This window comes from Carassius gibelio, chromosome A1 (genome assembly GCF_023724105.1).
Source record: "Carassius gibelio isolate Cgi1373 ecotype wild population from Czech Republic chromosome A1, carGib1.2-hapl.c, whole genome shotgun sequence".
Classification (NCBI taxonomy): domain Eukaryota; kingdom Metazoa; phylum Chordata; class Actinopteri; order Cypriniformes; family Cyprinidae; genus Carassius; species Carassius gibelio.
The window spans coordinates 13644895-13671460 of NC_068371.1; the positions used below are offsets into that span (position 1 = coordinate 13644895).

General features: G+C 40.0%; 1 protein-coding gene across 2 annotated transcripts in view; it reads right to left on the bottom strand.

The window, feature by feature from the left end:
- The window catches only part of LOC127996712 (glypican-6-like), a 247772-nt gene that overhangs the window by 26556 nt on the left and 194650 nt on the right, over nucleotides 1-26566 (bottom strand). Inside the window, exons 5-7 of one of the 2 annotated variants that reach the window (XM_052591971.1) lie at nucleotides 19798-19928; nucleotides 17637-17780; nucleotides 15917-15946 (exon numbers count right to left, since the gene is read on the bottom strand). In XM_052591971.1, coding sequence (XP_052447931.1) covers nucleotides 15917-15946; nucleotides 17637-17780; nucleotides 19798-19928 — 305 coding nt within the window. The remainder of the gene's footprint in view (nucleotides 1-15916; nucleotides 15947-17636; nucleotides 17781-19797; nucleotides 19929-26566) is intronic. The other variant, XM_052591977.1, reaches the window with a different exon arrangement.

Here is a 26566-nt window from a genome sequence, read left to right on the forward strand (position 1 = left end):
TTGCCTTATTGACCTCCCATTATGCTTTTTAAAATGACCCATAGAGTGAGAGGGAGGTACGTTCGAGCTGACAAACGACTAAACAAGAGAAAGTCAAAAGGAGATTAAGGAGACATGGCTTTTAGAGGTTCCTTTGCACTTCAGAGGAGCAGGATGTCACTTGATCAACAAAGAGGGAGGAATTTTGCTGGCCCCCTTTGCAGGGTCAGGAATGGATTTTCCGTTGGCATGACAGGGGGGATACCAAGTTCAGCATACGAAGAGGCCATGAAGAGGAAGCTATTGAGATGCACTGCCAGTGGCTGGCATTCGTTCCATGCGCCATCAGGGGTAGCGCGGTTCAATTACGTTAAATTAATTTACCAGGGCGCTTCTGAATAACAATACAGCCTGCATTAATAAAGGGTGCGTTTGAATGGATGAGGTGACAAATACTTGGTCCTGAAATCAATCTAGAATAAGTGCAGGTATTGTGTAAAAAGGACATTTAAGCCAAAAATCTGTCCTCATTTACCCATTCGAAGCTTCGAACAAGTATGATTTTTTTTTTTTTTTTTTTTTTTTTTTTAGAATGGGGAAACTTAAAGTTAATCAAAATGACAAAAAAAGCATACTATCTGTAATCCATTTGATTTATCCACTTCAAAAAAAAAAAATGTCTTCATGTATGACATATCAATAACCTGAAGAAACACACAAGGTGGGGTAGTTTGTTGAAATATGGCAGAACACACAATAAAATATCCATAATTATATGATTCTGGAAGGATGTTCGTTTAGAAAAGCCCATTTCATAAGACCTCTCTTGAAAACGTCTTTTCAGAGTTGGTTAGGAAATGCCCACATTTATGCCCATTGTGGTTATTCTGCTCATAAAAGCATCTGCTGAATCTGCAAGACAGCATGAAGCAGTGGCATGCCATGTCGTTAAAAAAAAAAAAAAAAAAAAAAAAAAAAGGTGCACACAGTACACGCCTGCTGACTGCACTGGTGTTTTATTCACACTACTCAGCCACACAGTAATTGTGGCTTTGGGGGAATAAAATATAGAGTGGTTATCTGAATGCACAGCTCCATTAAAATGTAACTTAAACCATCTTTTGGAATGTCTTTGTGTTTTAAAGCTATTCAAACCCTTTACTGGCATAGGCGGTTGGATGCTATATGAGCCAGCACTCAACTAACAGACTATGGGTTTGCTTTTGTTACAACTGCTTCTTTCTTTCCAGCCACATCCTGTGTATTTTACACAGATTTAGCATGGGATGCCACAGCCTAGTGACCATAAAATGTCCACCATTAAGAGAGGGACAAACGTCAATAGAGCAATAAAATGACCGATTGAGAAACGGAGGTTACACAGCCACAATAAAGAAAATTGTAGGATGTCACTTTTCAAAACTTTGATGGCTAATAACAATCTGAAAAAAATATAGACAAGCATCTTAAAAAGTCAGGGAATCGATGGAAACGTTCTAAGTTGCAATAGAAATAACATTTATATAATTTTTTTTTTTCTTTTTTTGTGTGTGTGTGTGTGTGTTTTTTTAACAAAACATACAGCACAAAGTAAAAGTCACCAGTATACTCTACTATATATATATATATAAACATAATAATACTTTGATTAAACAAGGACAAATTCAATTGTTCAAAAGTAACAGCAAACATATATTATTATAATGTTGTTAAATATTTATATTTATAGTAAATGCTGTCATAAAATATTATTTTTTTATTTATTTAGCAGCACGTTTGTTTTAAACATTTGATAATAATCAAAAAAATTATTCTTGAGCACCAAATCAGCATATTAGAATGATTTCTGAAGTAAATTCCATTTTGCAATATATTCATTTCAAACTATTGCGGTTTTTACCATATTTATTTTTTTGTCATCCACAATGCTTTGGAAATTTCTGCAAGTTTGTATGGAAAATACTCTAATGAGAATGTGTTTGACTGAAAGAAAATTCTCCGCTAAAATGTTATCATCTTTATACTGTAATATCAGTAGTGGTGGTCCGAGTGTTTTAAAGTCAGAGTTTTTCCATTTCTGACGTTATGAATGTATTCAGGGCACAAAATCCTAGAGCTCTGGCTGACCGAGGTTGCAAAACATTTTCATTTATTTTGGACGCTTGACATTAACTGACAAAAATGCACCATTGACAGCCAATAAGAGAATATGAGAGAATATGGATCCAGTTGTTTTGGTCAGAGCGCTTCTTGCCAAGTCCAACATAAAATCCTTCTGCCATATAATTAAAAAGCTGAATGCATATTGCCATTTTACACTTACAAGTCCCCCTGCAGGCGTTTATACACCTGATTCACATGAAGCCGACGGTAGCAACAGAATGACCCTGCAGATGTCGCTCATCGTTTCATGTTTCTGCTAGAGTTATCCAAACCTCTTCATTTATTGATTCATTTATTCATCCATTTCTCCTCTGGCTGCTGTTAAAAGCCTCCTACATACACTGAAGACGGGGAGTATTATGGAAATGGCTCTTATTATATACAGGAAAGGCATTTCTATTTGGATAAGAAACAACGGTGGGTTACATTAAATTATTTTTATTTCTGCTGGAACTTTATGGCCATATTCGTAGGTTAACGCAAATGCAATGTCCATTTTTCTTTGGATGCCTTGCAATCTTTTTAGATGTTGGGGTGCAAAATAGGAGCAATCAGTATTTGGAAAACATACTAAATCACAGGTGATGATTCATAATGTAAGAAGACAGCTTTCAGTTCATGATAATATCAAGCCACTGATTAGTAGCCGACAAAAGCAACTGACTTACATGACATCCTACAAAGCACCTGCACCCATGGGTTTATCTTGAAACCTACGTCATCCGTTTGACATTCTGCTGTGTCTGTACACATAAGCCGGACACATCTGGAAGTAAAGTAATTAGTCAGGCAAGCCTTCAAGCTAGATGAAGAATAGTCCAGTTAGACGCTTACACACAAGTGGGCCTGCACTGAGCGAACACCTCCAAAACATCCAGAACATTTTATCATCTAAAAAAACCCACAGTTGAGCATGTCTTCAACTTCTCGAAACTGTAAATATTAACAAAAAGTTTTGTATATATATATATATATATATATATATATATATATATATATATATATATATATATATCACTATATAGGCACATTTAAAGTGTTTATGAGTGTGAAAGTATTATCGTGCTTAATGTATGACATGGGGGGCGCCCGCACAATAATTTATTTCATTTTTATTTTTTGGATGTGCTTTCTGCCAACTCATCCAGTCTCTGTGAATGGAGCGTGTCATGACAACAAACCGACAAACCGAAAATAAATCTTTAGAAAGCTTGAAATGTCTACTGATAAACCGTATGAAAAGGTGCATTTCTCTATCAAAAGGCACATCCATTAGGCTACTGTGGAGCTGGAGAGTCATCGCCGGTGTTTGCAGCCGACACTGACTGAGAAAGCAGTTTAGTAATAAATTACTAAACTGTCTCCATATACAAATATATATATGACTTTTTAAATAAATAATAATTTATTTAATTATATTGCATATTGAGGTCTTTTATTTAAAAATAAAAATATCTGGATAGAAACACAACTACTGATGTCTGTGACGTGTACGATGTAAGACATAAATCTATCAGTGCTTAAAAAGTATGAAAGCTTATGTTATCTACATGTACTTTAACACAACTCCAGCTCAACTTCCTGACTCTATTAAGTGTCTTATACAGCATGAAGAGGGCTGTTACTTTAAATGGCTTGTTCTCGTGTTCTCATTCAATATGTTCCCAAGAGGACGTCTATAAGTCTCAGAGCTAAGTGCTCCCATTAAAACTTCAATGAGCTATAAAACCTATGTAAATTCATTTCCTTAATCATACTTATGATACTTGGGTCATGTACAGAGAACAGCTTTTAGTTGCAAAAGTACTCCCTTAACAACTTCCCTATTCACAGAGAAGAAGAACCTTCCTGGTCTCCGATCCAAATCACCTGATCAAAAGAGCTGCTCTACACAGGCATCTTTTTATACTTAAAAAGTTCCTCAAAAATCAAATATTGAAATGTTTTATTTACTTTTGCATTCTAAATATTTGTGGTGACCTCTTGAAATGCATAATAATTGTGAGAAAATAAATTCTATAATACTAAATGTATTTAAAGCAATGCAAATAAAATACACTTTTCGCTAAATAAATAAATAAATGAATTCAATCATTTTAAATAATTGCTTTTTTTATATACAATTTTGTCTAAAATAAAAACTAAAAACTAAAATAAAGTTTAAAATATATAAAATATATTAGTTTGTCTAAATAAAAAATAAAAAAAATAATCTTTTAAAATATGTTCTATTTAAAAATGTTTACTATTGTGTCCAATCAATCAATCAATCAATCAATCGTTTTATATAAAATTGCATATAAAAGGAGCATATATCATTTTATAATTTCAAACAATATTGATTTTAAGGACATTTTTGTTAACTTTAGTATTCTAAATACCTCCACTTGAAATGCATTATTACATTAACATTTAATAATTTAGCATTATGCTTTTATCCAAAGAGACTTCAAGAGAAGCAATCAGACCAACAAGAGAGCAACCGTGCTTTGACAAATCTCAATTAGTCTAGTCTAATTAGAATAGAATAGAATAGAATAGAATAGAATAGAATAGAATAGAATAGAATAGAATGGGAAAGTGCTAGTATTAATTGTTCAGGTGCTGGTGACAAATTAGTCTTTAGACGTTTGGAAATAGCTTTGCAGCTTGAACTGAGATGATTTCCACCAGCTGGGAACAGTCCAGGAAAATGTACGAGAGAGATTTTGTGCCTCTTTGGGATGGCATCACGAGGTTCCGTTTACTTGCAGAACACAAGCTTCTGGAGGGTGCATAAGTTTGAACTTGTGAGTTAAGGTATATTGATGCAGCGCCAGTGGTGGTCTTGTGGTCAAACATCAACACCTTGAAACAGAGTCAGAGACATTCCCTTTCGGTCACTCTCGACTCTAAGAGTGCCATGGATGCTCCCCCTTCCAGTGTCCTGTGCAAGCTGCCCGGACACCTTTTTTGTGTAGGCCAGGGCTCGCAACAAGAAGGCCAGTCGTTGTTGTAGCACTACCCACTCAGTGAGATTGGATAACACTGAAAAAATAACTTACCCATTCCACTTGGAAAAGGTACGTTGTAAGCCCCATCCTTCCAAAAGAATGTTTCGAAAACAGTAACACATATGAACATCTAGTTAGCTGAATATGGAAGGTAAGAGGTGATTTGGAATAGGCAGAAGTGTGCTGGGGAAACATAGGTTCTGAAGCTATACCGTGGACTTTTCACATATGGGATCGACTTAGGTCTCTACATATGGAACCCAGCCCTTTAAGGTTCTCAAGGATTCAGTGAATGAAGTCCTGGCACATGACTAGCGCTGGGTCTGCTCACTCCGGGGGCAGCGCTTGCAGGCTCACCACCTGATCCCTGAAGGTGGGAAAGTGGGAAACTTGGGCACATAGCTAGGCTGGGGCCTCAGGATTACCTGGGAGTCAGCAGTCCCAAACTCTAGGCACGCATCATTGACCGAAAATGCATGTGGGTCCCCTACCTTCTTGATGGAGGCCAGTGAAACAAGGAACAGAGTCTTCATTGAAAGAAACTTCAACTCAACTGATTGCAAGACAGTATTAGTATGAACCAGTTGTTGAGATAGTTGAGGATGCAAACTCCACGAAGGGCTCTCAAACTGCCTGCTGTTGCCCCCTGGCAACAGAGAAAGATGAGCGTGATCCAGCTTTGGACCCTTCACAACTGTCTGTGCCCTTTTGAGACCCAGAGATATCAGGCAGGCTGGGGCACTATAGCCGGAGGCAACAGCTGCCCGTCATGGCAGGATGTGTCGAATCACCTCAGTCTGCTTCTGTGCAGCCAAGAACTGCTGGACAAAGCTCTTGACTGTGTCACAGAAGAGACTGTTCTGGGACACAGGGGCATAAAGCAACAAAATTTCGTCTGCATCCCTCATGTCGGCCAGACAAAGCCAGAGATGGTGCTCCTGGGCCACGAGTGTGGATGTGGCATAACCCAGATAACTTGTTGTGAACTTCATCACTCAGAGCACAAAGTCAGTAGTGGTTCAGCGTTATGAAGGAGGGAATGAGGTAAGTTCAGGTTTCAGGCAATAAAAGGTAGCATCCATGATCTAGTGAGCTCCTCATGCACTTCTGGGAAAAATGGCCCCCGGAGTGGGGCTCCAAGAACCACAGGGCGACAGCATAGCCAAATATTCCTCTCCGAAGAGCTCATGCTTGCTCTCCGATGCAGCGCTCGACATCCAATCATCGAGAGGAGCCCCAAAGGATATGACTGATACACTCTTTGTGAAGGGCCTAGCATGTTTCTTAGGGAGCAAGAGGAGTGGTGATACCTGGAAGGTTGGTACCTCAGTGGGGTTGCCACCACTGTGATCCTTAAACTGCCTGAGCTACGGCTAGAAGTAGTCCTCCCCTGATTTCTGCCAGGAAGAGAACTAGATCATGGCAGAGGCAATGTAATTCCACCCCTTTTGAGGTAGTGGAGCCTGGTCTGCAACTCCTAAATGGTCATATTCCTGCACTAGGAACATGACTCATCCACGAATGCTACTTCTGCATTTTTTATGCCCAGGCACATAATGCAACGATCATGACCAGTTTTACTTATGTTGAAGCACACAGGGGAGATGGCCACCACAACACTACAGGGGGTAGCGTAGCCTGTAGTTTGCACCCACTCAACGAAGGTTGACCAACCTGCTGTCATGCTGTGACTCCCGCACAGAGAAGCTCCTTTGAGAGCACTGACTCATTCGACTCATGAAGCTTGGCAGGATCAGAAAGATAACACCACTCAGCTCCAAAGCGAAAAGCTGATTATGCACTGCACCGGCTGCCTACTTATACTCACGGTGTGATTAGCAGCAGCTGGATGCAATAATCACATGCCAGTGTGTTTTGGCTTGTTTACACTCAAAGTGGATTGGCCTCTCTGGAAAGATTCCAAATTTGTTGGTCACAGTCATGACGTTCAAGAGTGACCAACTGAAAGGTAACAGTTGCTTTAGCAGTTGTTGTAAGCAATCATTAAAATTGAGCATAGAGAAACAACACGACAGCATATTGCTAACATATCTTACTGTTTAAAAACATTGACTATATTGATAGAGAAGCGCCTCATTTTATGAAGGATGTCATCCCTGTTCTTGATTAAACTCTGAGCTTCAGCCTCCTTTAAACATCTGTTCCCTGAGATTAGCAGCAGTGGCTCTTTTATGACTCAAGTCATGTACACAGTGAAGGAAATAAATTGGGTGTAGAGAAGACACCCATGGGTATGGTTGCCAGACAGGCACAGGAAGAATCAATGTAGCTGCATTGCTGCATTTGGATGTGAGCACAGACAATGCATCTTTGCATTTCAGTCATGTCAACGCGTGTTTACCTGCTGTTATCAGACCACAAGCACTCGCTCATTTGCACTCTTTTGTCATCAGTGCCACTGATTTCTGTAGATGGCGCAATGTGTGCATCACAAAATGATTAATTAAAGCTCGAAAAACAAGCGAACAGGGCAATGAGCAAGTTAACAAATGTTGTACAGTCACCAGTCAAACCTCCCAAGTCCTCTGGAGTTCGTGTCTGTTAGCCAAGTATAACCTTCCGTTTCTGATATGATAAATAAATCAGAAGTAAAGTAGTAGCAATTTTTCTAGACTCCTTTGATCAGACTGGAGAACCTGTAGACCTTATGTTTCTTAACAAAATTGTAATTATATATATATATATATATATATATATATATATTATAACAGGGCAAATTTTTTTTATATGTTAGCCATACGCCAAAATGAAGGTTTAATGTTTTTATATATTTACAAAGTATATAATACTTTGTCCCCCCCCAAAAAATATGAATAAATAAATAAATAAAATCACTAACAAGTATTGATATATGATCATAAATAATTTAAGTCTGATCAGATTTTTGTTCCAAGCACATCTTAGTAAATCCTAACCACACTGATCTACATAAAATAAATGATTATATAAAACATTAATTGTAGTAATTAAGACTGCCCCCATTGTGTACTCGATGGCACCGCGCATGGCTACTTCAGTGCTTGGCTCTCCAGTGTTTGTGCAGTTTTTGTTCGTTTTTCCTGTTTTTTGTTTAACAAACACGATCAGTTTCAAAAGGGATGAACTGCTGAACATTCAGCAGAACACACCACAAGATCTTTTACCGGATTTAAATTATTCAGACGTTTTACTGAACGTTGGTATCGGAGCAGCGGCATTGCTGATTAAGTGCTTCAGGACGCGCAGATGGGGTAAGCGAGCGGGAGCGCTCGTCAGACTCAGGAAGCGCGGATTTCGACCGCCGTTGCCTAGCATCCATCTCGCAAATCTCCGCTCTCTACCCAACAAAACAGACGAACTCCTTCTGCTCTCTCGGACAAATAAGGATTTCTCTCACTCTGCTGCTCTGTGTTTCACGGAAACCTGGCTGAATGACGCCATACTGGACAGCGCGCTCCATCTGCCGGGCTTTCAGCTGTTCAGAGCAGATCGCGAATCAGAATCGACGGGGAAATCGCGCGGTGGAGGGACATGCTTTTACATCAATGAACGGTGGTGTACAGATGTAACTGTCTTAAAGAAGATGTGCTGTCCTGATCTAGAAATGCAGTTTGTCAACTGCAAGCCGTTCTATTAGCTGCGGGAGTTTCACTCGTTCATTCTGGTTAGTGTTTACATCCCTCCTCAAGCGTATGTGAGCTCAGCTTTACAGAAACTCGCTGATCAGATCACAGACACAGAACAACAACATCCGGACTCTGCTTTAATCATTCTTGGGGACTTTAAACAAAGCCAATCTCTCCCGTGAACTGCCAAAATACAGACAGCATGTTACATGTCCCACGAGAGACAGTAATACACCACAATAAAGGATGCATATCACTCTGTTCCACGAGCAGCTTTGGGATGTTCTGATCACTGTCTGGTTCAACTTATACCGTCCTACAAACAAAAACGTACTCGGTTACTAACGTAACCTCGGTTCCCTGAAATACGGGAACGAGTACTGCGTCGAAGACGCATATGGGAAAAACCCCTTTTTTCTCCTGAACTGAAGCCTTATTCAATCACGCAGTGAAACTGCACAGCCATTGGATCGTGCAGTGCTATTAAAACAAACCAATGGCTTGGCAGCGGTGCTGCACGAACCTATGGCAGAGAAGCCCGCCAAAGCCCGCCAATATGGGTGGGGCATCTGGCTATATATTGGCCGCTTCGCCACAGGAATTCAGGTTACTTCGACTGAAGCGACGACTGAGTTGTGCAGCCTTTTTAGCATGGCAAGGAACGCAGTACTCGTTCCCGTATTTCAGGGAACCGAGGTTACGTTAGTAACCGAGTACGTTCCCTTTCAATGCTTCACTCGTACTGCGTCGAAGACGCATATGGGAACCCAGTTCAATCACGCCATGCTAAGAAGGGAGGACGACCAACGCAATCAAACTTGATTTGTTAAACCAAGATATGATAATAGCAACTAGGGGCAGAATAAGCTCAATGAGGTTACGTCTGGCCTAGCCTGATCATCCCGTGTTTGTATCGCCTCAGTAGCCAAGGGACCGAGTGCATACGAGTAGAGTTGAGCCTTGGGCAAGAATGGCCAAGAGCATGCAAATGAGGAACAAGAAGGTGACCTTCACACAGAAAGTACCCTAGCATGAAGCGCCGGGACGTCTAGATTGTAAAATCTAGCAAATGTGGACGGCGAGCTCCAGCCAGCCGCCTCACAAATTTCTGCAATAGTCACACCATTAGACCATGCCCAAGACGAGGACACTGCTCTCGTTGAATGGGCTCTTACTCCAATTGGGCTCTGCAGGCCCAAAGAAGAGTAGGCTAGCTGGATTGCATCAACAATCCACCTTGAAAGTCTTTGCTTAGAGACCGGTAACCCTCTGGTGCGGTTTCCAAAGCATATGAAGAGCTGTTCTGATCGTCTTATTGGCGCAGAACGCTCTATGTAGACTTTTAGAGCCCTTACTGGGCAAAGTAGATTCAGCCCTGGATCCTCCTCTGTGTTTTGTAACGCAGAGAGGGTGACCACTTGCGCTCTAAAAGGTGTGGAGAGCACCTTTGGCACATAGCCATGCCTCGGTTTCAGGACGACCCTCGAGTCGTTAGGCCCGAATTCTAGGCAATTAGGGCTTATCGAAAGTGCTTGCAAATCACCCACACGCTTAACAGACGCTAGTGCCAACAGCAGAGCGGTCTTTAGCGACAGGGCTTTAAGGCCTATGGACTGTAGCGGTTCAAAGGGGGCCCCTTTCAGGGCTCTCAGCACCGTGGGCAGGTCCCAAGAAGGGACGGTGGGAGGGCAAGGCGGATGAAGCCGTCTGGCACCTCTCATAAATCGGACGACTAAGTCGTTTCTGCCCACCGACTGGCCTGCTATAAGGGCGTGTGACGCCGCTATAGTTGCTACATAGACCTTGAGCGTGGAGGGGGATCGTCCCTTCTCCAAGAGCTCTTGCAAAAATGACAGTATCACTGATACGTCACAAGAGGTCGGGCTTTCACCATGGTCTGAACACCATGTGGAGAACACAGACCATTTGGAGGCATAGAGGCGTCGTGTAGACGGAGCTCTAGCCTGTGAAATTGTGTCTAGCACACGCTCAGGGAGTCCCGCGGACTCCCGTCGAGCGACCAAAGGTGCAGAGACCACTTCTCTGGGTATGGATGCCAAATCGTCCCGTCCGCCTGAGAAAGGAGGTCCCGTCTCAGGGGAACGGGCCATGGGGCTGCAGTCAGCATCTGCGACAGGTCGGCTATCCAGTGCTGATTTTCCCAGAATGGGGCTACAAGCAGAACCCTGCATCTTTGGTCCCTGACCCGCCTGATTACTTGGGGAATCAGAGGGACCGGAGGAAAAGCATAAAGAAGACGGTTGGGCCAGTCCTGGGACAACGCGTCCTTGATCTTGGAAAAATATATTGGGCAATGAGAGTTGTCTTTTGAGGCAAAGAGGTCTATTTCCGCTCTGCCAAAGACCTCCCATATCTTCTGAACCGTCTGCGGGTGGAGTCTCCACTCTTCTGAGGAGACTCCGCTTCTTGACAGCATATCCGCGCCCTTGTTCAGCTTGCCCGGAAGATGCACTGCTCTCAGGGACCCCAAATTGCTTTGGGTCCATTCCAGCAGTCGCGACGTCAGTCTGAAGAGACGCGTCGATGACAGCCCACCTTGGTGATTTATATAAGAGACCACCGTCATGCTGTCCGATCTGACCAGCACGTGGTGACTCTTTAGGTCTGACAGGAAGCTCTGGCAGGCTCGTTGAACTGCAATCATCTCGAGGCAGTTGATGTGAAGCCTGCTCTCCTCTTTCGACCATTGGCCGAAAGCGGGTTTCCCTTCGCACAGTGCGCCCCAACCCTTGTTGGACGCGTCTGTGGAGATCACTTTCCTTCTGCAAACCATACCAAGTGGAGCACCCCGTTCCATCCATTGCATGTCCCTCCAAGGGGTCAGGGCCGAAATACAGTCCTGACTCACCTTGATATTCAAGCGTCCGTTGCTGTCTGGGCGCTAACAAGGGCCCATTGTTTGCAGCAGGAACAACTTCGTCGACATCTGGAGATGGACGGCAGAACACACGGGGCAGTTTGGGGGGTGGTCCGGCTGTGGCGAGACTTAGCCCCCTCCTCTTTCTTTCCTGTTGATCAGGATGACGGCGGCGGCGCAGGGTCCAGCACTATCTTGGGCCGGGGTCCCATGCGCTTGGGATACTGATACCGTCTGGTGGCCGAGCGAGAACGGTGTCGAGGCTCGGGTTTCACCGGCTGGGCTGCGGTGGTAGCAGCTGGCGCTTGCTTAGGAGGCTGACGAATCGGCACCTGTTTGGGGCGACTGGCAGCAGATGAAGCGCGCTTCGGCAGGAAGTGTCGCATTGCCTGGGACGACTTCTGCGCCTCTGTGAAACGCTCGGCGAATCCCTCTATCGCCGGGCCAAAGAGGCCGCTGGGGGAGATCGGTGCGTCTAGGAACTGGGCTCTGTCAGCATCCTTGATCTCCGTAAGGTTGAGCCATAAGTGGCGCTCCAAGACGACCAGGTTAGCCATCGAGCGCCCAATGGCCTGGGCGGTGCTCTTGGTAGCACGCAGCGCCAAGTCTGTTGCACTTCTCAGCTCCCTGAGCGTGGCGACATCTGGGCCAGACTCGTCGGTGGCGGCGAGAAGTTTGGCCTGGAAGACTTGAAGCACCGCCATAGAGTGGAGCGCCGCGGCTGCTTGCCCTGCCGATGAGTAGGCACGCCCGGCGAGCGCCGACGTCGTACGGCAGGGTTTGGATGGATGGTTGGCCTTGGCTTTCCATCCAATAGCTGCTGGCGGGCAGAGATGCACGGCCACAGACTCGTCCAGCGGCGGCAGCCGTTCGTATCCTCTTTCATCAGCGCCGTCAATTGAGGTGAGGGCGGATGAAGATGAAGTACGCAGGCGCGCTGAGTAGGGGGCGCGCCACGATTTAGTGAGCTCGTCGTGGACCTCCGGGAAGAACGGAGCAGTTCGCTGACGAGGGGCTTGCTGGCGCCCCGGCAGAAACCATTCATCCAGACGGCTACTGGCTGGTTCCTCTGGAGGAGACCAATCCAGACCCAGCTCATCCACTGCCCTGGAGAGAACGCGGATAAGCTCGGCGTCCATCCCGAGTTTCGAGCGGTTTGGTTCAGAGGACATCGAGGGGGCGGGGTCCGGCGAGCCCGACAGCTCCTCAGCATCTGAAGCGGCTAGAGACATGCTGTCCTCTAGCAGTTCCTCCTCAGTCCCTCCAAACAAAACCAGATCACTCGCGGCAGCAGAGGGACACTGGTCTGGCTGTACAAAGAGGACTGGGGAATCCCCTCTGGGCGGAGAAAACGAGGCACGCGGGGGCTGAGCCGGCGTGAGCTCGCTTTCATCCTGCTGCTTTAATCCTCTGCCCCGCCTTTTTCGTGCAGCACCGCTGCCAAGCCATTGGTTTGTTTTAATAGCACTGCACGATCCAATGGCTGTGCAGTTTCACTGCGTGATTGAATAAGGCTTCAGTTCAGGAGAAAAAAGGGGTTTTTCCCATATGCGTCTTCGACGCAGTACGAGTGAAGTATTGAAAGGGAACTTAAATCTGCTAAACCTGTAGTAAGGACTGTGAAGAGATGGACCAGCGAAACAGAGCAGGATTTACAATCTTGTTTTGACCTCACTGATTGGAGTGTTTTTGAAGCTGCTACCACCGATCTGGACGAACTCACAGCGACTGTAACATCCTATATTAGTTTCTGTGAGGATATATGCATTCCTACCAGGACTTATTTAACATTCAACAATGATAAGCCATGGTTTACAGTAAAACTCAGACATCTTCGTCAGGCCAAAGAGGATGCCTACAGAACTGGGGACAGGGTCTTGTACAATCAGGCCAGGAACACACTGAACAAAGAGATCAGAGCGGCTAAAAAGACCTACGCTAAAAAGTTGGAAGACCAGTTTACTTCCAACGACTCAACTTCAGTGTAGAGAGGTCTAAGAGCCATCACGAACTACAAGACACCATCCCCTTGCACTGAGGCTAATCCACGACTTGCTAACAACCTGAATGAGTTTTATTGCAGATTTGAAACCCCCAACACCCATTCTGACCATCTCCCTACACAACCATTAAGACATCTTCCAATCCCACCCTCCACACCTCTTGCTCTTCAAATCTGTGAAGATGATGTGTGCCAGGTCTTCAAGAAGAACAAAAGAAAAGCATCAGGCCCTTATGGTGTTACACCAGCCTGTCTGAAAATCTGTGCTGACCAGCTGGCCCCCATTTTTTCACAGATCTTCAACAGATCCGTTTGAGTTCTGTGAAGTGCCTTCCTGCTTCAAATGCTCCACCATCATCCCCATCCCAAAGAAACCCAAGATAGCAGAACTTAACGACTACAGACCTGTGGCTCTAACGTCTGTCGTCATGAAGTCGTTTGAAAAACTGGTTCTGGCTTATCTGAAGGACATCACTGGACCCTTACTGGACCCCCTGCAGTTTGCTTACCGAGCAAACAGGTCTGTGGATGATGCAATCAACATGGGATTGCACTTCATCCTGCAACATCTGGACAAAACAGGGACTTATGTGAGGATCCTATTTGTGGACTTTAGTTCGGCTTTCAACACCATCATCCCAACAGCCCTTCAGACCAAACTGACCCAGATCTCTGTTCCTAGCTCTAGCTGTCAGTGGATCACCAGCTTTCTGACAGATAGGCAACAGTTAGTGAGACTGGGGAAATTCATATCAAACAGCTGCTCCACCAACACTGGTGCCCCTCAGGGATGCGTTCTCTCCCCTCTGCTTTTCTCCCTGTACACCAACGACTGCACCTCTAAAGACCCCTCTGTCAAGCTCCTGAAGTTTGCAGATGACACTACAGTCATCGGTCTCATCCAGGATGGTGATGAGTCTGCTTACAGACAAGAGGTTGAGCAGCTGGCTGTCTGGTGCAGTCTTAACAACCTGGAGCTGAACACGCTCAAAACAGTGGAGATGATCGTGGACTTTAGGAGAAACCCCCCTGCACTTTCCCCACTCACCATCATGAACAGCACTGTGACTGCAGTGGAGTCATTCAGATTCCTGGGAACCACCATCTCTCAGGACCTAAAGTGGGACAATCACATTGACTCCATTGTGAAAAAGGCCCAGCAAAGGTTGTATTTCCTTCGCCAGCTGAGGAAGTTTAACTTGCCACAGGAGCTGCTGAAACAGTTCTACTCAGCCGTCATTGAGTCTGTCCTGTGTACTTCAATAACTGTCTGGTTTGGTTCAGCAACAAAATCAGACATCAGAAGACTACAGAGAACTGTTAGGACTGCTGAAAAGATTATTGGTGCTCCCCTGCCCACCCTTCAAGAACTGTATACATCCAGAGTGAGGAAAAGGGCTCAGAAAATCACTCTGGAACCCTCACATCCAAGTCACAGCCTCAGAGTCGCAAATACCAGAACAGCAAGGCACAAGAACAGTTTCTTCCCTCAGGCAATCTACCTCATGAACAGTTAAATGTTCCCTACGTGCAATATCCTTATATTTATTTGTTAACCCTCCATCCAAGAACATTCCTGCATCTCACTCAATCCTATTCCATTATCATTTATAGCACAATTGTTTATGCACTTATTTATTTGCCAATTTGTAACTATTATTTTTTTGTCTGTGTGTTGTTGTCTCTGTGTACTGCAAGCTTATGTCACTAAAACAAATTCCTTGTATGCGTAAGCATACTTGGCAATAAAGCTCTTTCTGATTCTGATGCTAATGTGGTTTGGAATTGGTAAAATGTGCTTGAAAAAAAACAAAAATCTTTAGAGAAATACAGTGTTTACTGTTTGTGACTCTATTCAAGAGTTTAACCTGTTTAGTTAATACAACTTTTGTACACAAAATACTTGAGTTTCTGATTCTGCCTTGCACATTCATTGTCCATTTATGATTTTGATCCTTGCTACATGCTATAATGCATTATTAGGCTACTGCAGGAAGGTTGTTTTCTGTGGCCACGTAAACATCCTTTCTTAGAGTTTATATGAAATTACACTTAATGTTCGCTGGGCGAATAGATTATTTGATGGCAATTTAATTATGCTACAGTTACTACTGGCAGCTCATAAATAATTGTAATTTATAATAATTAATTTCCCTTTTGAGCTAATTTACTACAGTACACAAGGGGATGAAGAAGAGGAGGGAAGATGGAAAGAAGGCTGGAAGCCACAAGACAAATGACGAAGGTAAAGTGAGAAGAGGGTTGGACGGCTTACGCTGTGTTGCATCGTCTTCCAGACAATCCTCTGGGATGGGAAAGCAAAAAACAGAGGAAAAAGGGATTTCATTGCAAGTTGAGATGAGAAAGAGAGAAAGCATACCATGGGCAAACACATGATAAATATGCATTAGACAGAAAAAGCAATATGCACGATTACATTTGATGAATGGTATTGCTGGGATATTCCATACCATTGCCTTATAGAAGAACACAAATAAATAAATAAATAAATAAATAAAACATTCACTTTACACACAAACACTTCTCTTTTACTTAATATTTATTTAACCATCACATCTCTCTATTATAAACTGGAGGTTTGACTTAAAACTCATCCAGTGCATAGCTGAGTGAAAAAAAAAGAAAAAAAAAAAAAACACTAGCCCATATTGGATAGAAAGTCATTTTAAATTCTCCTAGTTAGCCAGAGGCTAAAATAAGATTATGCACAAATGCAGTCTTGTTCTACTTTTAAGTCAAATTCATATTTTCATATATTCTTGTTAAGTATTTTGACACAGAACACTCTATTCCAGCAGAGGAACTTAAGTACACATAGACACTACTTCATTATAAGCCCAAAAAAAATGTTTTTAATTGGACTTTTTTTGTGAAAACATAAAGGGAAAAGCAACATTCTCATAATGCATGCAAAAAAGAATGTTCCCTTAATGTTCATAGAAGCAAGAAAAAAAGTTCCCTTAATATTTACATAACCAATAAAAAAATTTTTAAAAACAAACTTTGAAAATCTTTGTCTACTTTTAAGTCAAATTAATATTGAGTTAATTAATATTCATAATAGTATTTTGTGTAGCTCAAGTACACTTAGACACTACTTCATAATTAGCCTACATAAGAAAAATAAATAACCAATAAATATATTAACAAAAAAATAAATAAAATAAAAAAGAAAAGAAAGAAATTATACATTGTTCATAAAACATTTTAGTTTCACTTCACTACTTGTTTCAGAATTTTCAGAAGACATTCAGAAGTAACTTTCCCATAATATTAGCAAAATTATAAAATGGAACATTTCCTTAATTTTTTTTTCTGTTTTTTTTTTTTTTGTTTTTTGTTTTTTCTTTTCTTTTTTTTTTCTTTTTTGTAACTATTACTTATTTCAGAATCTTCATAGAACATTAGTAAAGTCCCCATAATGTTTGCAAAATGATAAAATAGAACATTTCCTCAGTGTTCATATAACCAAGACAAAAATGGTCAAAGACATATTTTTATCTATTCTTAAATATTATGAGTAAATGGAGTAAATAAAAAAAAATAATTGAATGTTCCCTAAATGTCTGCATAACCAAGACAAAAATGTTATATTGTTCTATTTGAAGTCTATTTAAAATGTTCCTGTTTTCTTGTTATATAGTTTGAGTCTGAACTCTCTATTCCAGTAGAGTAACTTAACACACACACACTATTTCACTATAAGCCTAAAAAACAAAAATAAACAATAATAATAATAATAATAATAATAACAAAGAAAACCTTTACCCAACCTTATTAAGCCTGACGTTAAATCTATTTCTACTAAATTTAACCCTTAAAAAATATATTTTTCTGATTTTTTCTTCCAGTGCCACCACTGAAGCTTTCCCCAGTGGCTGCTGCATTCTCCCGGGTCTGACCTCTAAAGGTCATCATCACCCACACACGCCTTCTCACACTGCCCTGCACTGCCCTCCCTGCCGCCCACTCACCAGTCTGTCTAAGCTGGTGCCAGCTGCTGTGGTCGGCCTCTCTTCTGGGCTGTAGGGTCTGAAGCGACTGTTGAATACATCTGAGATCCCGCGGGCAGATCGGCCAACTCCAGCTGGTTTGGGATGACCACATCCCTGAAATACCTATAATTATCAAAGTGGGAATGCATCAGTCAGTGCAGTTAGGCTATAAAACAGCTATAAAATAAAAATAAATAAATAAAAATAAAAATGATGAAGTGCAATGACAAGGAGATATTTTGCGTTGAATTTTTTAATGCAGCAGGCAGTTTAAGCATCGTGTAAACACTGAATGCAATATTGCTTGGATATAACGAATACATAAATGTTTACGCTCATTTATTGAGTGAACACAGTTTGAGCTACATTTTAAAAACTATATCCTGATTTAACTTGCTCTATCCGGGTATAAATAAAATAAAATAGCACAGAAAATGTGTTGGCAAACTACCATATTTTTAATATTTAATTTATGATTTATTTATTTATGTTTTCATTTTTCTGTTAAATAACATTTCAGTAATTTTGTTCCATTTTTGTCGTCTATTATTTTATTTTTCTTATAACCAGCTGAAATACAATAACTTAAACTTTATCTTATTTTATTTCGGTTAACATTTATTTAAATTCAGGAATATTATGTTTTTTTTTTTTTTTTTTTTTTTTTTTTTTGCATGCTATTTTTAGTTTCTATAGATAAATTATATAGGAAGAGAAACTCAGCAAACAGTAAATAAATAAATAAAATTATAAATGAATGAATGAATGAATGAATGAATAAATAAATGAATAAATAAACATGACCAAAACATTTTATAATGTAAAAATAATAATAATTTTATGCAAACCCTTTAATTTTACAATTATAAAACATTAAATTTCAGCAAAAAGCAGCTGTATAGGAGGCAATAGTATCATTACTCAGCTACAATTATTCAGTGCTGACTCAATAACAGTGTCAATATTGCAAAGTTAATCTATAATTAAATTAATTTACAAAAGACAATGGTGACATTATCCAGCTCAGTTCAATTCAACTCAACTAATTTTCTTATTTTTCTAATTTTTGTTTTAATTTATTATCATGCAGTGGTTTCGGATGCAGTCATTGATAATACATCTACTGTACATGAAGGCAAAATGCCATTTTGACTTATTTAGGTGCCTAAATGCATGTTAACACTTGATAAGCAACAACGTTTTAAGACATATTATAATTTCAAGGATTCTGACAACTAAGATTTTATCTTAGGCAAATATGTTCAAAATGTGCGGCACAAGATAAATAATGCATGCTTTGAATTGACATGATGGCATCTCATGGCTGCAGTGAATTCTGGGTGAGCTGACAGTGATGGAACATTTTAATGCCACAGCTGGCTCTTAAGGCCGGATGTTGTCTGCGCTCTGATGTCGGACGATCTGTCACTATGATTACCATTCAAAGTCTAAGGCTGACATGTACACTGATTTCCATGCTCTCCGTGCATTTACAATCAGGTCCTGCTTTCTAGAAGCTTTTAATGTAAAAGTGGAGTGCAGCATTCAGACAGCACCATACAAGCTGTATACTTTCATGCTTTTATGTCTTTCATTCTTTCGCATTGGAATCTGTGGCCACTATTTATTTTGTGTCTTGGCTTCTGTGTGGAAGTCCATCAGGAAGAGACAGCTAATTTCCCTGAATATCAAAGCTGGTCCTGAATGCTTTGGTACCTGTGGTATGACTTTACAACATGTTATGAGCAACATGCATATTTCATCAACATTTACATCATATTTCAATCATTTAAACAAAATGTCTGTAAAAATGTTTCTACTCCAGCAAACTGTAAAACTGTATGTATCTGTGTGTGTGTGTGTGTGTGTGTGTGTATAAAACAATAAAATAAATAATTAAACAATAAATAAATAAATAAAACAATAAAACAAAAAAGTCAATTTCTAAGAAGACACTGCAGATAATAATGCCAAAGTCATGTTCATTATTCTCACCAAATATAGTAGTATATAGTATAAGGATTTTGATTTCCTTCTGGTATGGAAAAACACATGGAATTGCACTAGCTTGAGAAGCTTCAATCTTGATACAGTATCTGTGTTCCTGCATCACTGTGTGTGTGTGTGTGAGCAGATGCACCTTGGATGAAACTTGCATGCTGTTGTCCTGCATGGCCATGATGGCCTCTGAGATCTTCACGTCTATCGGCTCCATGACGGTCTCGATGTTGAAGGGTCCCTCCAGTCTGTCAGCCACCAGCAGCATGGCATCTGTCACAACACCAGAAAAGAATTACATTCACATACATGATCTGAGAACCACAACACACACGTTTGTTTTTGGGAAAAGTGGGGACATCCCATTGGCGTAATGGTTTTTATACTGTACAAACTGTATATTCTATCGCCCTACACCAACCCTAAACCTAACCCTCACAGAAAACATTTTTACTTTCTCAAAAAAAAAAAAAATAATAATAATTCTGTATGATTTAACATCGTTTTGAAAAATGGGGACATGGGTTATGTCCTCATAATTCACCCTCTCCTTGTAATACATGTGTCCTACCCATGTCATTAAACAGAGTTGAGTCCTGATATGTCACAAAAACAAGAGCACACACACCTACATCAACAGAAATGTAAAATTTAATGTTTTTGTAGTCAAAAATGTTTGATGCATGGTCATGTTAATTTTGAATTTGTGTTATCATCTACTTTAGAATGCTTTGTTCAGGAAAATAAAAAAAATAGACAATCAAAATGAAAAAAGACAATACATTTTTTCAAAGCAATTCTGAGTCTAACAATTTTTATTTGGAAGGACATGCACTGATTGTCCACCATCTTAGGCAGCAAATGAAGTCCATTTTAATTTCACATTGAATCTAAATAACAATGTCTGTTATACAATCAAGCAAATTATAAGCTTTATCATTTAATTTAAATTGTAAAATACTTTGTTTTCCCCAACAACATGTGCTGATTGTCCACAACAATTAATAATTGACAAAAATAAATTCAGATTTCATGTTGACTTTATATAAATTTGTTTTTGTTTTTTTATGTTAGGTCCCCAGCTTGTCTGGGGTGTGGGACTAACAAATATTATATACACAGAATGGAAGAACCAAGGATAACTCAAAACATGTGTCAAGTTAATGTATTTATTTAATTAAGTCGTATATACAGTAAAGTAAACTACAAAAACAGAAGCTCAATAAAAACCATACAACACAATATACGGTCTTCATCTTCTTAGGCCAACGTAAAGTTCCTGCCACATGTTCAAATGCCCCAAAATAGGCTTCCACTTCCGCCTCATGAAAAATAGGCACCAAGGAAATATATTTGCTCACATCATACCCACTGGCAGACTGTGAAGACAACACACTAGCAGAAATCTCGAGATGAAGAGCGTCAGTATTTGTCTGTAATTCCAGATGTCTCACTTTAAGTGTTGTATCTGCTTCTATTTTCATTAGTTCCAGCTCCCGGCGGAGTTCAAAATCTCTCTCCCTCTCTTCCTTCTCAATCTGTAGCCGCAACAAACTAACTTTTAACCGGTCATCCTGCTTAGAGTCAGGAGAGGACTCAACTGAAGATGGCACAAATTTAGGCATTGTTACGGGCTTCTCTAGCTGTTGACCAGCAGGAGTCCCATTACCAAGTTGCCCTCCACCCCACAATCTGCCTCACCAAACTTGCCTATCTATCTTCAGAAGTGTGCCAGGCTCGAGGCGACTTACAGGCAGTACATCAGCAGTCAAACCCCTGAAACGCCAGCCTCCTTTGGAGAAACATAGTCTCCGCCCAGGATTTACTTTCAAAAACAAAAAAGGCAAAATAATAAACTAGTGTCCGATGGAAAAGCTGTTTCAGCACAGCTGGACACTACCCTGTGCTAAGCTGAAGATCATTTCAAGTGGAAATTCAATCGGGGCAACATTAATGATTACATTACCATAAAAAAAAAAAAAAAAAAAAAATTTATATATATATATATATATATATATATATATATATATATATATATATATATATATATATATATATAACCATACATACAACATGAATCAAGCATCCTGGTTTTCCAGAAATATCCCGGACGAGCCCCCACTTTGTTAGGTCCCCAGCTTGTCTAAGGGTGTGGGACTAACAAATATATACCCAGGATGGAAAAACCAAGGATAACTCAACATGTGTCAAGTTCATGTATTTATTTAATCAAGCCCTTTATAAAGTAAACTACAAAAACACATAGAAACTCAATTACGGTCTTAATGGCACCCACTGCGTTACTGAAACACGTTGAGATTAGCCACCGCTCACCACGCCAACTTCCAGCTAATCAGGAACCTCAGTCCGACAGCTGCCTCCACAGAGTCCCTTGACAGACGGTACAGGAGAAAACTAAGATCAACGCTATAAACCACACAGTAATCCACACAGTTCCCACAGAAATTCCCAGTCTGCCACGAGCTGCCCAGGGGAAAAAGAACAACAACCACCCCAAGAGCACTTTACTGGCTCAATTTATACACCCTTTCTAATTGCCACTGATCCGCTTCAGCTGCGGGATCCTCACCTCGTCAACCTCAAGATATGGGACACCTGCTGAATAGAGACAGAAAACACCAACAACACACACAGACCTCACGGGTCGTAACATACATACACACACACACACACACACACACACACACACACACATATATATATATATATATATATATATATATATATTAATTATAATTTAAAAAGGAAAGTTTTTTTTCTCATTATCCGAGCTCTACATTTGACAATTAAAATGTATTAGTATTCAAAACTAATGTAATAATGCACAACTGGATAAAGTGTCAAACAGATGGCCTCATAATAAATACAAGACTCAAAAGACCCTCAGAAAATGCCATGGCCCTTCCTGTTTTACTTATCAACACCTCTGTGTGATATAATTAAACACCTGATTTGTCTCAGCTGCTCAAGATTGGTTGAAATTTTGCATTTTAGATGTCAGGTGAAATTTGTTTTTTTTTCCTTATAACTGCATGCTGAAAGCGTCATGCATTAATGGTAACAAAATTAATATATACAAAATTAATACCATGAATTTACCTAACGAGGTACATGTACAAAAAACCATGGTAGCACTACAATACTCAAATTCTGTTGTATCCAAAGTACTGTATTGGTACTGCTGTATCCACAATACCATGGTAAAAAAAAGTAAGGGTCATGGCACTTGATAACACATTGGTATTATTTGAAGCACTTTGACACCCGTTATTACCATTATCATCACGGTACTTATTTGTAAAGGTCAATTTCAAATGTTGTCTTATTAAATCCACCCTGAAAAAAAATTCACATTAAGGTGTGCTATTAAAAAAAAAAAAAAAAAAAAAAAATCTAATAGATTAATCTTTGCTGATGACAGCTAATCATCCATCACTCAAGACAATAAAAACATCGAAAGAGTTGCAATGGAGGAAAAAATTGACTTATCAAGCCACTTTTGAAGGTTATGCTGGCTTGTGAAACTTGCAAACAATCTTTTTCTGGCTTTTGGAGTGTTGAGTCTAATAACTGGATGTTATTTATGCGTATAACGCAATCTCAATGTCCTGTGTGAAACTATTTAAGCAAACAAAACACTGAAACTTGCTAATTAACCGCAGTTAGGAAACAAACTTTAGAAATAGTGGCTTTGCACAGAATTGCTTGAACAGTGAAGCTGAGGTGAACCGAGGTAAAAAAGAACACAAACAAATTATAAAGGCGCATTCAGTATCTGGGACGGTCGGTTTTGCACTACAGTTCTAATTTCCCCAAGAAGTAACTAAAAAGCAATTCACTTCAGAATGTGACAATCCTGCGATCCAATTTCACAAGTTTTCAAGCATTTATTTAGTTTAGTAACAGAGCAATTATACTAAAAGACCATTACAAGCCAAAAAGTATCAGAGAGGTACTGAATACTTCTGTGCTAACAGGATCTGTCTTTAAAGCCTGCAGTGTAACCAGGTGCACATTCCCAAACTGTTTACTCGGACATCATATTTGAGAAGTAGCACATATCTCCATGGATGATAGCAGAATAATAAACCAAACCACCTGATTCCTGATGAATTTGCATAATGCAGAAAATGCTACAAAATATGTTCAAGCTTGATATTACTGTTCATGACATTACAGAGGACTTGAAGTATAGGAAAATGACACATTGACCGATTACTTTGTCAATGCAATAATTTCCATCTATTATGCTCACAACAGGTCTGAAAAAATACATGAATGGGGCAAACTGGTCAGGCACATGCAGAGAGTGAGGGTGGGTGTGTGGGTGCTTGAGCACTCGGCCTTTTTCCTCTTGATGCCAAAAGTGCCTTTGTCAAGGCAGATTATTCTTTTTTTTTTTTTTTTTGTAATGTAACACCCTTTTGTGAAGGCCTGCGCAATCTAACTATTAGTAAAATGAATCATCAGGACAATCCCTCACATTTAGACACCGATCCTGCATTTCATCTGGAAGAGCTCAACCCTATGCTCTAATCCGGAATGAGAGCTTAGAGGGGATGAAGGGTCAAAAACACTTTTTTTTTTAATTATTATTATTATTATTATTATTATTATTTTGGAATGCACTTCTGTGTCATCTTAATGAGATGATCAAGGAGGTACCCGCATCACACATTTTGTACTCCAGTTGACCCCCAAATGTTTACGTTAAACATAATATATATTTGTACATGTAATGTACTGTATTGTGTATTTGTAATGTACTGTATATTGTGTCTAGTGCATTTGAAACATTTGAGTACAATGTCATTTTGCCATGATAATGTACCGAATCTAACTCTAATCTAAATATTACAGTAGTACAGAAAAATATTATGCACACATTTATATGTGAAGTCGTGAAATCAAATCAGCTCGGAAATTGCTATTTTCAAACAAATGCAAAGCACTTGAACTCTGTGAGACTTCTAGCTCGTATATATATATATATATATATATATATATATATATATATATATATATATATATATATATATATATATATATATATATATATATATATATATATAATTAAAACATATTATTGTCAATTCAAACATAGGATATAACATGGTTTTGGCTGCATGTTTAATTTAACCAGAAGCTGTGTAAACATCAAGTGGAAGTGCAAAATGAATTTATACTGGACTTGAGATTTGACATTGGCTCCTCGTTTCAGGAGACCAGATGCGACTGATCCCTGCCATAACCATCATAACGGCTCTTCTTCATATCAATATGATAATATTACATATACCGGGGCCGAAGAAATAAAATCAAACCTAGCCTAAAGTATTAATTTTCACAGTGTATGATAATTTATCAATGAACGCCATATACAGAAGCTAATGCTGAATTGTTCATTATGGAGGCAGTTGAGTGAGAACGGATATCACATTGCAAAATTCATTTTATGCACTTGGAAAAAGTCATGACCAAAATTTACTTGCTTACATTATTCATTATCAGCCTCCGCTTCCTCTTTGCTTCATAAAAAAGGGCTCTAGATTTCATTATCACACTCTATTTCTGACGAAAACGAAGGGACAGATTTTTTTTCAGGTGATATTAGGAGGACAAAGATGGGAAGGTACATGTGAACTATCCATCCTCTCATCAGCCAAATTACTGTTGAGCGGACCAGGGCACGAATCGATGGTGAAGACAAGTGATTCACCAATCTCACAGCCGTGTCATTAAACCTCTGTGTTATTAATTTGTGCTCACATGGAACCTATTACAGCAAACTGGATGATGGCATTGATCGGCACGAGCTTTCGATAAAAGCGGAGAGAGAAAAAGTAGTTGATCTTTTCATTAGGTCTTACCCTTCGGTTGAACTCATAAATGCCCCTGGAAGCAGGTCATGATGTATACCGTGTTTCACTTATGAATAAAAGAGGGCGAGAAGTGCACACAAAAGGCTGATTTAAAACTCGATTGTCAATTAGAGGAGCATTGTGGGGTGGCTCGTGGCAAACGAGCAACTATGGGGCATGGAAACCCAAAGCAATGGCACAGTAATAGCAAAAGCAATTAAAACGTGGAGGGGTTTATTGGCATACTGTGCTATAATGTAGGTCAGTCCAACGGCAGTGACTCGCTGGAGAGAAACCATTTAGCTGCCATGTTGAATGAGGTGAAAACGCAAACGCTGCTTCAGGGGAAACTCAATCCTGTAATATGATAGACGTGTAATGCTCTCACATGTCTGTAATGCAGAGTGAAAATGGATGTAAACTAAGATTCACTCAAATCTAAATGGTCAGTTTTTCACATCAGCACAAATCTGTAATGCCATGAAACAACAACAACAAAAACATAATGCCTATTTTATGGACTATTATTTAATTTTGCGTTATGAGTTTTGTTTTTATTTATTATAAATAATAATAAAAATAATAAGAAGAAGAAGAAGAGGAAGAAGAAGAAGAAAGCAGGTTTTTGCTCAAATTCTCCTGTAATACAAATTCTGTAAAACATATATATATATATATATATATAAACAATATCTTGCAAATACACACAGTACATCACAAAGAAGTAATTAATTGTAGTCCAATACCGGCGGACTGTCTTTATGCATTAGAAGTGCTTTTCAGTAAATTATTTTAATGCAATGTATGCAAACTGAGATTTGGCATACAATTAAAAGCCATAGGCTCAAATTTCACTCCATGTCTCTTTGCAGTAATAATAATAATAAAAAAAAGAAACAATTCCATAGACTCTAAAAACATTCTTCTTTCTTTCCTCCAACATCCCCTTAAGCTATAGACTGTGAATGTGCTGAATATAAGAGCGCTGTGATCAGTATTAATTACTTTTGTGCATTAGCTCCCCCAAAC